Source organism: Nuphar pumila, chromosome 13, assembly GCF_984573655.1.
Source record: "Nuphar pumila chromosome 13, dmNupPumi1.hap1.1, whole genome shotgun sequence".
NCBI classification, from domain to species: domain Eukaryota; kingdom Viridiplantae; phylum Streptophyta; class Magnoliopsida; order Nymphaeales; family Nymphaeaceae; genus Nuphar; species Nuphar pumila.
In genome coordinates this window covers 860043-877537 of record NC_143261.1, presented here as the reverse complement: position 1 = coordinate 877537, position 17495 = coordinate 860043, and the positions used below count along the sequence as shown (strand labels likewise).

The following is a 17495-nucleotide window of genomic DNA, read 5'->3' as shown; positions in this document are numbered from 1 at the left end:
CTTCCTGCTTTTTCCTTTCCCTTTCTTTCTTTCTCCTCTTGCTTTTTCCTTTCCCTTTCTTTCTCTTTGTCCTCCTACTTCTTCCTTTTTCTTTCCTTCTCTTCCTCCTCCTGCTTCTTTATTTCTCTTTCCTTATCTTTCTCGTCTTCCTTCTCCTTCCTTTGCCTTTCCTTCGCTTCCTTGTCCTCCTTTTTCTTCCTTCGCTTTTCCTTCTCTTCCTTATCTTGATGCTTCTTTCTTTGTCTTTCATCTTCAATCTTCATCATTTGTCTTTCCTTCTCTTCCTCCTCTTTCTTCTTCTTCAATTGCCTTTCATTCTCTTCCACCTCCTCATTTTTTCTTTGCCATTGCCTTTCCCTCTCCTCCTCTGCCTTCTTCCTTTGCCTTTCCCTCTCCTCCTCCTCCTCTTCCTTCCTTTGTCTTTCCCTCTCCTCCTCCTTCCTTTACCTTTCCCTCTCCTCCTCCTCCTCTTTCTTCCTTTGTCTTTCCCTCTCCCTCACCTCCTTTATTTGCCTTTGCTTTTCATTCTCCTCCTTCTTCCTTTGCTTTTCTTTTTCTTCATCATCCTTCTTCTTCTTCTTAATCTTTAGTTCTTCCTCATGCTTCATTTGCTCTTCAGCCTCAATATCTGATGAATAATCTTCCGCATAATACAATTCCAACGCTTTGTCCCTTTCTTTATCATTCTCAATCTTCATTATATTTTGGTACCCTTCATAACGCTCATATAGATGGGAATGGCGGATCATTTTATTAAGTCTCATAAAATTAAACAACAGGAGATTTCTTGTCTGACGAGCTTTAGACATTGCTAACCTGCACAACACATAAATTTAACTACATCATTATATGTTACAATTGCCTCCCCAAGTATATAATATTATAAATTATCTCATTCATTAAACAATCATCAATATTATAAATCATCATAATATTTGGCTTCATAGGTAAACATCCTTGTAAGATTTAGCAAACTTAAGTACAAATCGATGTAACTTTATAAATACACATCGCTAATGCTTTAAATGTATAAATCGTTATTGCTTTAAACTTACAAATCGTTATACAAATCACAACCTTCATAAGTACATATCGTTGTAACGTTTGGGCTTCATAAGTAAACATTATTGTATGATTTATCAAACTTAAGAATAAATCATGGTAATTTCATTAAATCGTTATTGCTTCAAACATATAAATCGTTGTTGCTTCATAAGAATAAATCGTGCTAACTATTTTTCGATGCCCAAAAGGTGGATAGGTACAAATCGACTTGTTTCAGTATGAAAATATGTGTTATTTAGCATGAATAGTAAAACCAGTTGTAAGATTTAGCATTTAGATTTATAAATCGATTTATTTGCATAAAGAAACCTTACACAAAACTCACTGAAATGATACGAGTTTTGGTAATCCGACAGTAAAAGAGAAACACCTAGAACCAAAAGGTAGACGCAGCCGATGGTGGCAACGATGCTGCCACTGCGTAGACGATGGCAAAGGATGTTCTGACGGCAGCAGACGACGACAAAGGGTGCTCTGACGGCAGCAGACGATGGCAAAGGGTGCTCTGACAACAGCAGACGATGGTAAAGGGTGCTCCAATGGAAGCAGACGATAACAAAGGAGGGTATGGGGCAGTAGATGACGATAAAGGGTGCAGCGTCAAATGGAGCTCCTATTACAGTAGATGGTGCAAAAGTTTACTGTTTAGGGAGAAAATGAAACATTTGGATTTTGAAGAGTTAACATCATTCTCGACTTTCTGGATGGAGGATATTTTTGTCATTTTCTCGAACCGTCGTTTCCCTATTTTTTGAATGAAGGACATTTTTGTCTTTTTATCAAATTGTCGTTTCTTGGCAGGAATGGCGAGAAAGGGTACTTAAGTCTTTGCAACCACACTGGACTCAGATGGTAAGTGATGCTGACACACACAGGGATACGAGCCCCATGAGCTTATATACATGGCGCTCATTCGGACCTCTGAACACGCACTGTAGCTAACAATGCGTCTTCAGGGGAGAACATATAACCTACTTCGGAAAAACCCCAATGGTCAGTTCCTACTAAACTTAATATGCATATCACATATGAAGGGTCAGCTGTGCAAAAAAAATTTGAAAAAAAAAACAAAAATATAACAATTTTTCACTAGAGTTCCTTACCCAGGAGAGTAGCAAACATTTTTCCATATATATATATATATATATATATATATATATATATATATACATATATATATATAAGGGTGTAACAGTAGATGCCCTTTCGTCGAATGAACATCAGACATGATCAGCGTGTCTGATTGTGTTTTTTTTTTGTGTGATTTACAAGGCTTTAGCAGCGATCTTTACAGTTGCTAAAGCACTGGACAAAAAAATGACCTTTATCAGCCTTCAAGAACTGCCACTAAATGTCATTTTTTTAAATCAATGTCCACAAACAATGGATGGCCTACTTTATATATATATATATATATATATGGAGACAGACTTGTGGAGGGGTGACAACCAATTTTCCTATAACGATTGTGTTACATCAAGGATCTGCTTTAAGCCCTTTCCTATTTGCTATAGTGATGGATGAGCTTACGAGATCAATTCAAGAAAATGTGTCGTGGTGTATGTTGTTTGCCGATGATATTGTTTTGATTGATGAGTCTAGAGCTGGGGTTAATGCTAAGTTAGAATTATGGAGACAGACATTGGAAGCAAGAGGTTTTAAGTTGAGTAAGAGTAAGACAGAATACATGGAATGTCGATTTAGTAAGCAACGAAGTAGTGATGGGAGTGTAGTGAAGCTTGGTGAGCACGAAATACCGGTGGATGATTCTTTCAAATATTTGGGATCTATCATTCAAAAGTATGGAGAAATTGATGGAGATGTAAATCATAGGATAAAGGTTGGATTGATGAAATGGAAGAGTGCAACTGGAGTGTTGTGCGATCGTAGAATGCCATTGCGGTTGAAGGAAAAGTTTTATAGGACGACTATTAGGCCCGCTTTACTATATAGTACGGAATGTTCTGCCAAGAGACATCATATTCAAAAAATGAGTGTAGCTAAGATGCGTATGCTGAGATGGATGTGTGAAAATACAATAAAAGATAAGATTCGGAACGAGGAGATACGTAAGAAGGTAGGCGTTGCACCCATTGAAAATAAGATGAGAGAGAATCGTTTACGGTGGTTTGGACATATTCGACAAAGGCCTAATGATGCTCCAGTTAGAAGGATGGAGAAATGGGAAAATATATTAGTTAAAAGAGGTTGGGGTAGGCCTAGGAAGACATGGATGGAAGTGATAAGAAAGGATATGAATGCTTTGAACCTCACCGAGGACATGGCATTGGATAGAAATGAATGGAGGAGAAGGATTCATGTGGAAGACCCATAATGATTTTCTTTGTTGGTTCATATCGCCGACCCCAATTGTTTTGGGATGAATGCGTAGTTGTTGTTGTTGTGTGTGTGTGTGTGTGTGTGTATATATATATATATATATATATATATATATATATATAAAGAGAGAGAGAGAGAGAATAGTAGGTGCCTAGCAAAGTTAGGAGTTTATCGCTATCTAACAAGAGTTTTCATGGTATTTTTTACAAATCTGACCCTACATATGCACTTTGTATGATCGGTTTGGTAGAAAATGACACTTGGATCTTTTTTTTAATAAAAAAATATGATTTTTTTAGCCTGGATATTTATGAAAATGGTATATCATAAATTTTCAAACCTCATGAAAAACTAGCCACATGTCAGAATCTGATGATCCAAGAGTCCATTCCTATAAAATCGAGCATATAGAACACATCCATAGTCGGACTTGAGAACAACATGAACGAAATAGGTACCTACTATATATATATATATATATATATATATATATATATATATATATATATATATATGAAAACCTATCCAATAGAAAACCTCCCAAACCTACCTAATAAGAAACATTTATCAGATTTTTGGTGTTTCTTTTTCTGACCTTACAGATGTGATCTATTCACTTGTTTTTATAGGAATCAGTTCTTGGAGATTTCAATGCATGGATATGTTTTTATAAGGTTTCAAAAATCAATGGCCTACAATTTCATACATTTTGAGGCTCCAAATACTATTTTTTTCATCCAAAATGCATGATCCAAGTATCAATTTCTAGTAAATCAATCATGCTGAATACATATGTAAGGTCGGAATTTAAAAAAAAACACCGAAAATCCAATAAATATTTCTTATTGGGTAGGTTTGGGAGGTTTTTCATTTTCTTATATATATATATATGACCAAAAGGTACAAACCAACCAAACCACTTTTAAAAATCATATTTAAAAGTTTTTTTTAGCAAATTTGACCATGTGTGATATTCATAATCAAAATCTTAAAAACTGACTTTTATTGTAAACCATTGTTATGTATAGATTGGATTTTTATGATTTCAAACCTTTGATTTTTAACATATTAAAAAATCATATGCACACATTGAAATAAAATTGTTACAAGAACTTGTTCTGACCATGAAAAACGCATCTTTATGATAATATTTACCAAAACAACACTTTCAAAATCAGTTTTCAAAAGAGGTTTAGACCGTTTGTACCTTCCTTGGACAGTCTCCCTATATATATATATATATATATATATATATAAAAGCAGAGAGAGAGAGAGAGAGTCCTGCTACATTGGCCTCAATGTTGACCACGAATTTCATAGTTAATGACCCGTTCATGACAACACCACTCCCTACTCACTCACTGGATACATACTCCACAATCTCATTGCATTCACATTTAATTCCTATTACATATAATTGAAGTGCATCTTTAATTCTTTTTCGCTAAAAAAAACTACATCTTTAAATTTCCAGCATTCTTGTGCTACCCTTACATTATTATGCAAATACCAGAACTATCCCTCAAATGCTTACACTTTACACTTTTATTGACACACTCAATAACATGTAGGGCTGTCAACGGATTTGGCTTGTATCAGGTACCCGACCCGAACCTAAATTCCCGGGTATGGATATGGGAAGTGCTGACCCAAATCATATTCAAGTCGACCCAAACTTGACTTGAGCAATATAAGATCCAAACCTGGGTTTGCGTTATGATTTTTGTAGGGTACCCAATCTGACCTGGCTTTTTTGCCTGGTACCCGTCCCAAGTATTATATGTATATTTTTAATAAGAATAAAATTTTAAAATTATGCGGGTTTGGGCATGGAATTCTATTTTTATGACCCAACAAAATCTGAACCTGGTTATTAGTTACATGGGCAGGTCTGGGGCAACCCCGACCTGACCCGTTGACAGCCCTAATTACATGAGAACATAAACGCCAATTCCATGGAAATGGAACCAAAAGTTTGTTTTGACCTGTAGGATCAATAAGGAAAGAATTAGAGCGGATCATAAAAAATGCATTTTCGTTCTCATTTTTTCTATGGCCTGGCCAATATGCCACCACACTAGGCAACCCTGTTATGTGTTCCAATCGAGGAACCCTTAACCGAACTGCTACACAAGCATCGATGGTCCTCTTGCTACTAACTTTAGGGATGCTCGTACTGGTCTTCTGCTACTGCTACCTAACCCCATTGTGGCCGTTATGCACGACTTGTAAGTTTGTTCAAACAAAACCAATGGTAGGCCCCAAAAGTAGGGGCCCATCACATGGCCCCTCCCCTCTTCGAAATTTAAGAGACTTTGTGTTGTGCCCATTTGACATAGGACGGGTTCCATCCAATATTCAATCCTAGCCATTCAATCAATGGCTAGGATTGGTCCATATTATCACCATTATGTGGATTGATCCTAGCTGCCCAGAGGCTTGAGCTGGATGGCTAGGATCGACTTAGGATGGAAGCTATCCTAGCTGGATGGCTAGGATTGACGCAGAATGGAAGCTATCGTGGCTGGATGGCTAGGATGGATGTAGGATGGAAACTATCCTAGCTGGACGGCTAGGATTGACATAGAATGGAAGCTATCATAGCTGGATGGCTAGGATGGACATAGGATGGAAGCTATCCTATGTCAAAGGATGAGATCCTTTTTGCATAAAAATTGAGGTGATCGGGAAAACTGGGTCCCGCGTACCAGAATGGCACTTTTTCACCATGAGGATTTGATGTTTGTTTCATTCATGGTGGGAAAGAAAAAAAAAAGATTGCCCCGTCAGCAGTTGTCCATTAAAGATGCATGAAACAAGCAGGCCCTTGGGGTTTTTTTAAGAGTTCCAGAGCTTTGTCTAGTACGATTTTTTTTAGTGTTTGGTACTTTTATATTATGGTATGTGGTTTCTGAAATGAGTCATACCGAATACCAATGAACTTGCGAAAGGACATCATGCATTCTCAAGGGCATGTCCGCTGTTAGTTTCCAGCATCACTCAACATAAATTCAGCAATGTCTATTCATTCACATGGGACACGTCCACATCTGCTCAATTGTTTAGAAGTCCCAAAAGTGCGCATCATGGTGTATGATGAAACAACTGTTCTCCACTATAGGAGGACCATCAAGCATATGTCAAACCCTCACCTCTACTTCTAACTTTGGAAACCAAACAAGAGATGACCGTGAAGCATTTCCGGGTTTAGGAACTAAAACAGGTTCTATTAGATTTCAGGTAATATTTCTTTGAACTTGCAGATTCGATGATAAGCAAAAGGCACTGCTGCTTTAAATTCATGGTGAGAAAGAAGCTGCAGGCCAGAGCTACTCATCACATCTGATAGAATGTTGAAGCATTCAGGGACCCAACTTCCAAATAATACTCAAAAACTAGTAAATCTTGAAACATTCTCACCTCTCTAAAAGCATGACCATCTCACAATGGGGGGTGTGTGGGAACAGATCAACAGCCATAGCCTTGACAGGTCGAAAAGGTTCAGACATAGGCATAGATTTCACCCTGTGCCGTGCCAAACCTACACTGCTCATGTTCCTCCAGCAACCTCTATTTTTTCCTTTCTCTGGTTTATCAGTTGATGGAGTACACAGCTCAATAGCATTAGCCACCAAACTTTCAGGATTGCATGAGATGTAGCTGAAAATACCAAACAAGCAGACTTAATCATAATGACTGAAACACCTTTAGAAGCACAGAAGGGGGGAAAACAACTTACACAAGGCGACGCAAACCTGGATGAGTCCGCAAGGCTTTGATCACCTGCATTTAATAAACATGTCAATGTAATGAGGTGGCACAGCTATATTCTCCTATTTTAAGGGTGTCTTCATACGAGTGCCAGAATTCCCAAGGTCAACTAACACAAACTTAGTAAAGAATGTTCCCTTGTAAATTCTTGTGCACAATTTTATCAAATCTGAAGTATCATAGAAATCACTAATCACTATTTGACAACTGATACAATGACCTGTGACCCTCAGAATATTGAGAACATCCTTGCCTTGTAGTGAGCAAGGTATCCCAGATCAAGAAAGCTTCCCTTTGAGGATCCCTAAGAAATGAAGCGTGAAAGGAGGCTTTGGGCTCACACTGGTCATGGGTTGGGACAGGAATCTGACAAAATCAGCAGCAACTAAAAATTGCTGCAGAACTATATTTCAAGACAAAAAAAATAGGAAATAACAGCAAAGTCTCGAGCGGTAATCGAACAGATCATGTAAGCAATGTAATGAAACAGGAAATATAACAAGATAGTCTCTTACGGGCATACAAGAACACAATCATAAATAACACAAAGTTCACTTTGTGAAAATCTTTATAAAAAGAGTGTGTATGAACACAATGCTAGAAACACGAAGTGTGCACAAAGGCACAAGGAGAACTCTCACAAGTGCACAAAGGCACGGATACACATGCACAAAGGCATAAAAAATATGAACTTCAATATATTGAGTCCCAAATGGGCATTACAAAAAAACATATCTTGAGCTAGAGGGGGATCACCCCTATATATACAAAAAGGAGAAGCGGGGGGGGGGGGGGGGGGGGCTGGGGGCTCCAACGTATATGTGTGGTCCCCCCCAGTTACAATAATGAATAAAAAGAAAAAATAAATAAATAAGAAAATACAATCATATTCTAAAATTAAAATATGCATAAAATGGGGAAATGACCAAAATACCCATATCGGATTATGAATATATACATATATATACTTAGATAGATACATATACATACTCTCTCTCTCTCTCTCTCTCTCTCTCTCTCTATATATATATATATATATATATATATATATATATATATATATATATATATAAAGAACATTACATTTTAACACCCCCCTCAAACTTAGGGTGACACAACTGAAAGTTAGTCAAGAAAGAAGTTAAATCTTGGAGAGCACAATGCTTTTGTGAAGAAGTCTGCCAATTGATATTCTGATGTTACATATGGGAGGTCTATGGTTCTTCTTAAGTATTCTTCACAAACATAGTGGCAGTCTATCTCAATATGCTTCGTGCGCTCATGAAAATGAGTGATTTTTTGCAATGTAAATTGCACTTTTATTATCACAACATAGTTTTGTGGGCCCTTGAACTTGAATATTCATATCTTCCAGCAAGTTGCGAATCCAAACAATCTCCATGGTAGTAAATGTCATGGCTCTATATTCGGCTTATGTGGATGAGAGTGAGACCTTTTGTTGTTTCTTACATCTCCAAGAAATTAAAGATTCTCCTAAAAAGATGCAAAAACCAGTGATGGAGTGACGGTTATTCGGGTCATCTCCCCAATCAGAGTCAGTATAAGTAATTAAATTCAATTCAGAAAAAGATAAAAATACCTCCTTTTTTATTGTACCCTTTATGTATCTGATGATGCGGAGAATGACGCTCATGTGAACGGTAGTAGGTGCATGTTGAAATTGACTAGCAACATGTACTGCATGAGAGATATCAGGCCTAGTAATGCTGAGATACATTAAAGATCCAACCAGTTGCCTGTAAGGTATGGGATCTTTTAAGAGAATCCTATCATCAATCTTCATCTTTGAACCCACTATTTCAGGAGTTTCACAGACCTTGTCATCTGTGATTTCTGATCTGTCAAGAATCTCACAAGCAAGTTTAGTTTGAGACAAAAAAATAGTGTCTGTGAGAATAGGCAACCTCAATTCCCAAAAAATATGTCAGAAATCCTAAGTCTGACATTTCAAATTTTGAAGTCAAGATAGATTTAATGCTCTTGATTCCTTTGGTATCATCACCTGTTATTAATATATCATCAACATATAACAGTAATATAACAATTCTTGCATCAGATTTCTTAACAAACAATGCAGTATCAGTATAGCATGAAGTGAAACCATTTTCTATCATTACATTGTTAAATCTATCGTGCCAAGCTTTGGGAGCTTGTTTCAAGCTATAAAGAGTTTTACGAAGACAAAGAACTTTATTTTTAGGGATTTTCATACCAGGTGAAGCATCCATATAGACTTCTTCATTAAGATCTCCATTTAAAAAAATATTTTTGACGTCCATTTGAAAAATATTCCATTTTCTGATTGAAGCAATGGTGATGAGACATCTGACAGTAACCATACGTGCTACTGGAGCAAATGTCTCTTCATAGTCAATCTCATATTCTTGACTATATCCTTTAGCTACTAAGCAAGCTTTATACATCTCAAGAGATCCATCAGTCTTGGTTTTGACTTTGAACACCCATCGGCATCCTATAGTTTTCTTTCCATTGGGAAGCGTTTGAAATTCCCAAGTGTTAGCTTTCCTAAGCACTTTGAGTTCACTCTTCATGGCTTCTCTCCGTTTGACACATCTTTTGGCCTCTTCAAAAAATTTTGGTTCAAAATATGAGTGAATGGCACTTAAACAAGCCCGATATTTAGGAGAAAAAGAATCAAAAGATACGAATCTAGAAGGGGTTTTCCTAGTTCTTTCGATTCTTCTAGGATTTGTATCATGTGAAGAGATAGATTTGCTAGGTTCACTATATTGTTCAATAACACTTCTAAAGGTACTTCTATCTCTATGATTATAGGTGATAGAGTCTCTAGTTATATTTTCTTCTTGAGAGGTAGGAGAATTAGAATCATTGTTGTTTTCAACCAATTCTTTGTCACTATCATATGTTAATTCACCATCACTAGAGATATCATCATCTTTAGATAATAAATCAAATAGAAAGTAATAGTCAGTATTTTCTAAGTGTGATTCATTTTTTTCAAAAACCCTATCATTTTTCAAAAATGTCACATTCCTTGAGACATATAACTTATCATTCTTAGTATCATAACATCGAAATCTTTTTTGGGTTTCGAAATAGCCAAGAAAAGCACAATGAATGACTTTTGGTGAGAGTTTATCATTTTTATCTGTAAGGACAAAATACTTACAACAAAAAACTATCAATCTATTATAATCGGGTTCTTTTCCATATAGGGTCTTAAAAGGAGAAATTTTATCTAAATTTTTGGATGGAAAACGATTAATAAGATAAACTGATGCAAGAGTAGACTTGGCCCAAAAAAAATTGAAATGCTTTGGGATATAAAAAGAGTTCTAGTTGTTTTAATGATATGCCTATGCTTCCTTTCGGCCAACCCATTTTGTTGTGGGATCTTAAGACACGATCTTTGATAGACAATACCATAGTCTTTAAGATATTTCTTAAATTCATTAGAGAGATATTCGCCTCCGAAATCGGTCCTAAATATCTTTAAATTACTATTAAATTGATTTTTAATTATCATATGATATGATTTAAAATATGAAAAGACTTCATGTATGTCTTTAAGGAAGTATATCCAACAATATCGAGAAAAATCATCCACAAAAATCACATAATAGGCAAAGCCTCCCTTGAATATGACGGGTGTCGGTCCCCAAACATCCGAATGAATAATTTCAAAAGGTTTTGTGGTAAACATAGATCTTTGTTCAAAAGGCATACTTCTCATTTTTCCAAGAATGCAATCATTACCAAAGAAAGTATTTTTACAAATATTTTTAACAAAATGCAAATAGGATAACTTGGTAATGTTGGGATGACCAAGTCTTTTCTGCCACACATTTAAGTCTTTATGTTGGACCACATTACAAAAAAGAGTTTTAGGAATTCGAAGAGAGTCCACATAGTACAAGTCTCCCTTCCTAGAGGCTTCCCCAATCAACCTCCCGGACCGGTGATCCTGTATTAAACACTTATTAGATGAGAATTGAATGTCACATCCAAGGTCCGAGAGTTGAGAAACGAAAAGTAAGTTCAAATTTAATTTTCGTATAAATCTAATTTGGGGAATAAAGAAATTTTGGGTTTCAAAGTTTCCAATCCCCTTAATTTCAAGAGAAGTGTCATCCGTGGTGGAAACAAACGATGGTGACGAATTTTTAGAATATTCGGAAAGAGAAGAAATGTTTGGAGACATATAAAATGAAGCATCAGAGTCTAAAAGCCAAGAAGTTTTACCTGGAGGGGAAGGAGTAGATACGGCGGCACCGGAAATGGCTCCATTAACAAAAGGTTGAAGAGCTTCCATAATTTGATTTAGAGAGATAGCTCCATTTGTGGAAGTAGATGCATTTTCTTCTTTTTGAGGTACCGATAATATTGACTCATTTGGAGTCATATGAAAAGAGGCACCGGAGTCCAAGATCCAATAAGTCTTACCAGGGTCACCACTTGTGGATATGGCCGCCCCCGAAAAGGAAGAAGCTTGAGTTTTGAACATTGGTTGTAGCGCCTCCATTAATTGATTCAGAGAGATAACTCTAGTCTTACCAAGGTCATCATTTGATTAAGAGAGATAGCTCCATTTCGAATAATATTGACTCATTTGGAGTCATATGAAAAGAGGCACCAGAGACCAAGAAGTCTTACCAGGGTCACCACTTGTGGATACGGCCGCCCCCGAAAAGGAAGAAGCTTGAGTTTTGAACATTGGTTGTAGCGCCTCCATTAATTGAGCTAAAGATAAGGAGCCAATGCATTTGGATTTGTCAACATCATTCTTTTCCACCGAAGCAACTCTCTTATCATCTCGATGATCTTCTTTCTTTCTTTTTGGACAAAACAGCTTGATGTGTCCCGGTTCATAACAATGATAGCATATGATTTTGCCACCTTTTTTGTCATTTCTCTCATAGTTAGGATTTCTCCCATTCTCATTTTTCACAAAGTGAAGAGGTTTATAACTCCTAGTATGATTACCGGGCTTTGACATAGCAAGCACAGTTTCTTCATCCTTTGAAGTGGATGGCTTCTTCAATCTATTTTCTTTCATAGTCAATTCTTCAAGAGTTTCGACTATGGATGGCACACCTCCTCTATGAAGGAGAGCCGATTTAGTTCCCTCATATTCGGGCCTAAGCCCATTCACAAATTGGTAGAAATGCTCCATTTTAATTTGATTTTCACGGAGTTCTACATCTTGAGGATAATATCATTTTGGCTCAAGAAGAGTCAATTCATCCCAAAGGAGAGAAAGTGCATTGTAATATTCTCTAATACTCATTTCTCCTTGGGTCATGGTTCTCACCTTGTTTTGGACATTGCATATGTGTGCAATATCTTTAAGACTATACATGGCTTTAAGATATTTTCATACATCACTAGCGAAATCAAATTTCGCTAAGCTAGAACATTTGTGGATGTCCACACTATTGATGAGTCATCCAATTATTTTCGAATGGCCCATCCTCCACTCTTTTCATTTTTTCTCGTAATCGGAAACAGCTTTACCCTTTTCCTCTCCTTGAAGAGCAACATCTTTCCCACTCTCATTTTTCGTAAAAATGAGCTTGGGTTCTCTTTCGATACCGTCCACCAAACCCCATAATCCCTTTTCCCATATTTTGTATTTAACTATGGATGCCCACATCACATAGTTGTATCGTTTAGGCGTACGGGAATGGAGACCATTACCTCTCTTTCATTCTCCATTTCCTTACAAGGCTAAGAGAAAGGGTAGGGAACGAAGAAGAAAGAAAAAGAGAGTGAAATGCGAGCACTTATTTGAGAGATGGCACGCTTTCCGATGCAACAATCCTCGATTTATTGTATCCCCTAAGCGTATGATTCTCCTCTTGATATTGTCACGAACTTTCTTCAAAAAACTTGCCTTTGGACCACCAAAGCTCTAATACCATGTAATGAAGTGGATTGAATCCGATACACATGCAAGAATACACTTTCAATCAAGTAAAAATACTTGATTGAATCACGAAACCACCCACACAAGGGTCTACAAACTTGTTATTGCATAGAAGCACTCAAGAATGAGTTAGGAATACAAGGCCACAAGAGGCCAATTTATAATACAATGGAGCCAATGGGTGCAGCTCAATATGGTTGTTGGGGCTGCACTCAACAGTCATAAATATAGTTGTTGGGGCAGCTCCAACAGCTATATGGAGTTGTCCCATCATAAATATAGTTGTTGGGACAGCTCCAACCGCTATATGGAGTTGTCCCATCAAATCTGAAAAAGACAAAAAGGTAAAAAAAGAAAAAGACAAAAATAAATACATGAAATAAAATGCAGAAATGTCAGCCCCTAATGGGCTGACACCTATTACAGAGAAAAGACCGAAATACCCCTAATGGGTATTTCAGTTAACAATAAACAAATATATACATATACATGTATATATACATATATATACACGTATATGTATATCTTAACAGGGATGTAGTTGTCATAGCCAATAATTTCTTCTATTTGGGACAAACCGGTTTGATGTGTCACGGTTCCTTACAAAAGTGACACAATTTTACTATAGTCCCTTTTTCCACCTTATCCACCATTGGATCCTTGATTTTGATTTTTAAAATAAGGAGGTTTATATGTCCTCGAGTTGTTCTCAGGCCTAGAAATGGCATTCGCTCCATCACACTCTTCTTGATTTGTAGGCATTGCAAGAACACTTGGATTTTGCTTGTTAATGCCCATACGAGTTTGCTCTCTATTTAATTTTGTAATGACACCTTCAAGAGAGGGAGAGGTGAAGGAGGATAGAAGAGAAGATCTAATTTGCTCCAACTCGGGCCTTAGTCCATTCAAAAAATTAAAAAAACGATCTTCTTCTAATTGTTTATGATGAAGCTCTATGGTTTCTCCACTCCACTTTGGTTCGAGCATAGTAAGTTCATCCCAAATGAAAGAGAGCGGCAAAATACTCCCTTATAGTCATTTCCCCTTGAAGAAGGGTTAACGCCCTCTTTTGGAGGTAATACTTATGGGACAAGTCCCTAGAAGTGTATATCCTCTCAAGATACTCTCATACTTGAGATGCCTTTTTGAACTTTATAATATTGGCGTTGATTCTTGTATCAATGAAGGAAAAGATCCATGACAAGATCTTGAAGTTCTTCATTTCTCACTCATCATGTTTTTTGTTATATTCCTCAAGGAGTCAAGAGCCTTAGTTCTTTCATCTCCCTCACGAATTTTGATTTCCCCTCTTTCAACCAAAGTGATTTTAGGCTTCGGTTCCGGAATCGAGCCTTGAACGTAACCCCAAAGCCCTTTTCCTTTAATATGGGCTTCCATATTTTCGGCCCACACGTGATAATTGGAGCAATTAAGCTTAAAGCCAAAAGAGAAATGGGAGTCTTTTTCACCCATTAGAGAGATAAGATGATAAAAGAATACATACCACAATAAGATTTTAAATCTTACTTGTAGTAATCTTCTAAAATATTGGATGGAGAGGAGTCTTCACGCCAATCACCAAAAAGTTGAAGGCACGCTTTTCAAGGCACTCGATATTGTGAAGAACCGCAAGATTTTCTTTCTCCAAGCAACCTTGCTTTGATACCATGTGAAAATCTCTATAAAAAGAATATTCGTGTATGAACACAATGCTAGAAACACGAAGTGTGCACAAAGGCACAATGAGAACTCTCACAAGTGCACAAAGGCACGGATACACATGCACAAAGGCATAAAAAATATGAAATTCAATATATTGAGTCCCAAATGGGCATTACAAAAAAACATATCTTGAGCTAGAGGGGGATCACCCCTATATATACAAAAAGGAGAAGTGGGGGGGGGGGGGGGGGGGCTCCAACATATGCATTGGAGGTAGGGGTGGCAATCGGGTCGGGTTGGCGGGTCAAAATACCTCAACCCAAACATGACCCGTTTATTAAACGGGTCGGATGTGGCAAACACGAACACGACCCGTTTATTAAACGGGTAACCCGACACGACAACGTTAACCCGTTTAATAAACGGGTCGGGTTGACACCCGATTACACGACGTCGATAGGGGTTTTCGAGTTTTTCTGGTAGCTGCCGACACAGAACCCCTTTTGTTGGAAAAGGGTTTTCTGATAGGATGCTCGCCGAGGCTCACTGCCTCGCCGACGATGTCCTATGTCTCACCGGGTTCATCGTTGTGCCGATGAAGTTGGATGTCGTCAGAGACGCAGAAGGAGCTTTTCCTCTCTTTGGTCTCAACGATGGTCGACCATCAGGCTGTCGTCGACGGAAGGCTCCAAGGACCTCTTTCAGAGGCTGCCATCGCAGGGTTGTCGAATGGTCGTCGGTAAACGACGCAGGTCACCAAGCATTGGCCGACGTTTTCTTCCTTTGACCCCAATCATGATGCTAATGGGGGACGGTTGCCATCGTCAGTGGCCTTTCAGCTGGCTGGCAGTGCCGGTGACCTCTGGCTGCCGCTCAGGCGACGTGGGTTGGCTATTGCTCTCTTGCGGGTTGACGGGTTCGTGTAAACGGGTTGACCCGCCCGCCTAACCCGTTTATTAAACGGGTTGGCGGGTTGGCATACCCCTAACACGAACCTGACCCGTTTAATAAACGGGTTAGGCGGGTCGACCCGTTTACGACACGAACCCGTTTAAGCCAAACCCTAACCCGACTAAGAAGCGGGTTGGCAGGTCGGGTCAAATTTTGCCACCCCTAGTTGGAGGGGGGCTCCAACGTATATGTTGTGGGGCCCCCATGTTACAATAATGAATAAAAACAAAAAACAAAAAAAAGAAAGAAATAAAAAAGAAAATACAATCATATTCTCAAATGAGAATATACGTAAAATGGGGAAATGACCGAAATACCCATATCAGATTAAGAATATATATATATATATATATATATATATAGAGAGAGAGAGAGAGAGAGAGATGAATATATATATAAAAAGAACATTACATTTTAACACACTTATGGATCAATCACACAAGCACGTACACATGAGCCAGCCATTTATAAGCCAAGAACACCATAAAAAATATAGAATTTATAAAACAAATATGCTTGAATAAGCATTACATAAAAGAGAGGTTACACCCCTTATTCATACACAAAAAGAAGCAAAGAAGAGTTATTGGGAAGTGTTGTTGGGAGCACTTAAGCTGTTGGAAAGTGCTCCCAACATCTATATTTCTAGTTGTTGGGAGCACTACCAACAACTCTATTTCAAGAGCATTATAAGAACTATAATGCCCTTGATAAAAAGAATAAATTACAAAATAATGAAAACCTAAAGTGCCCTTAAAAGTAATATAAATGACTGTTGTACCTCTAATGGGTACAACTTATTACAAGGCTGTGAAAAAACTAAAATACCCCTATTGGGTATTTAACTATTACAATAACAAGATATATCTATATATAATATATATACATTATATATACATACATATATATGCCAATATGCATATCTTAACACCCCCCTCAAACTCACGGTGCCACAACCGAGGGTTTACCAAGGAGAAATTGAAAACTTGGTGATAGAAGTACTTTGGTGAAAAAGTTTGCCAATTGATACTCGATTGGGACATATGGCAATGTAATGTTCTTCTTCAAGAATTCCTCTCTGACATAATGGCAGTCCATTTTGAAATGTTTCATCCGTTCATGAAATGTATGATTGTCAACAATGTTGTAACGCTTGTAAATTTTATCGCATACATAGACTTAAATTTCATGGCCGAAATGTTATACGAGCGTATTTTTATTTTTATTTGATTTATATTGGATCCCGGATATTTTTTGGATCTTCGATATCATATTCCGAAAACCTTATTTGGATATCCAATATTAGACCCAAGATGTTTTGTTTGGATCTTTGATATCGGATTTCCGATATCCTAAGCGGATTTTACATTGGAATCGCAATGGTCTAAATAGATCTTTGAACTTGGACCCATAGCATTTTATGTGGATCCACAAATCTTAATCAAATCTTGGATTAGAAATTTAATATGAATCCATAGCATTTTATTTGGATCCATAATATTTTATCGAATGTTTTGATCTCTAAATTTAGTACCCGAAAATTTGGATCTTTGGGATGGACCCGGATAGCCCTATTATGGATCCGAATATGTTTTGTATCTTGGGTTCCCGTGTAGAAGATCCAATAAAAAAAATTTAATATCTATATCATAATAGTAGCAGCTCACAATTTTTTTTAGTTCGTGCTATCTCATGTAGGGAGCATTGTAAAAAAAAATGAATGACGGAAATAAAATGTGGCACACGTGGGTGGGTTCACTTTGAAGTTTGAACCCTA

The 17495-nt window shown here is 37.4% G+C and overlaps 1 protein-coding gene across 1 annotated transcript in view; it reads right to left on the bottom strand.

The window, feature by feature from the left end:
* Positions 1 to 333: 333 nt before the first annotated feature.
* The window catches only part of LOC149817437 (zinc finger (CCCH-type) family protein), a 52696-nt gene continuing 35534 nt past the window's right edge, over positions 334 to 17495 (bottom strand). Inside the window, exons 13-15 of the mRNA XM_089985398.1 lie at positions 7145 to 7188; positions 6826 to 7065; positions 334 to 816 (exon numbers count right to left, since the gene is read on the bottom strand). Of these exons, the coding sequence (XP_089841524.1) occupies positions 444 to 816; positions 6826 to 7065; positions 7145 to 7188 (657 nt within the window). The 3' untranslated portion in view covers positions 334 to 443. The remainder of the gene's footprint in view (positions 817 to 6825; positions 7066 to 7144; positions 7189 to 17495) is intronic.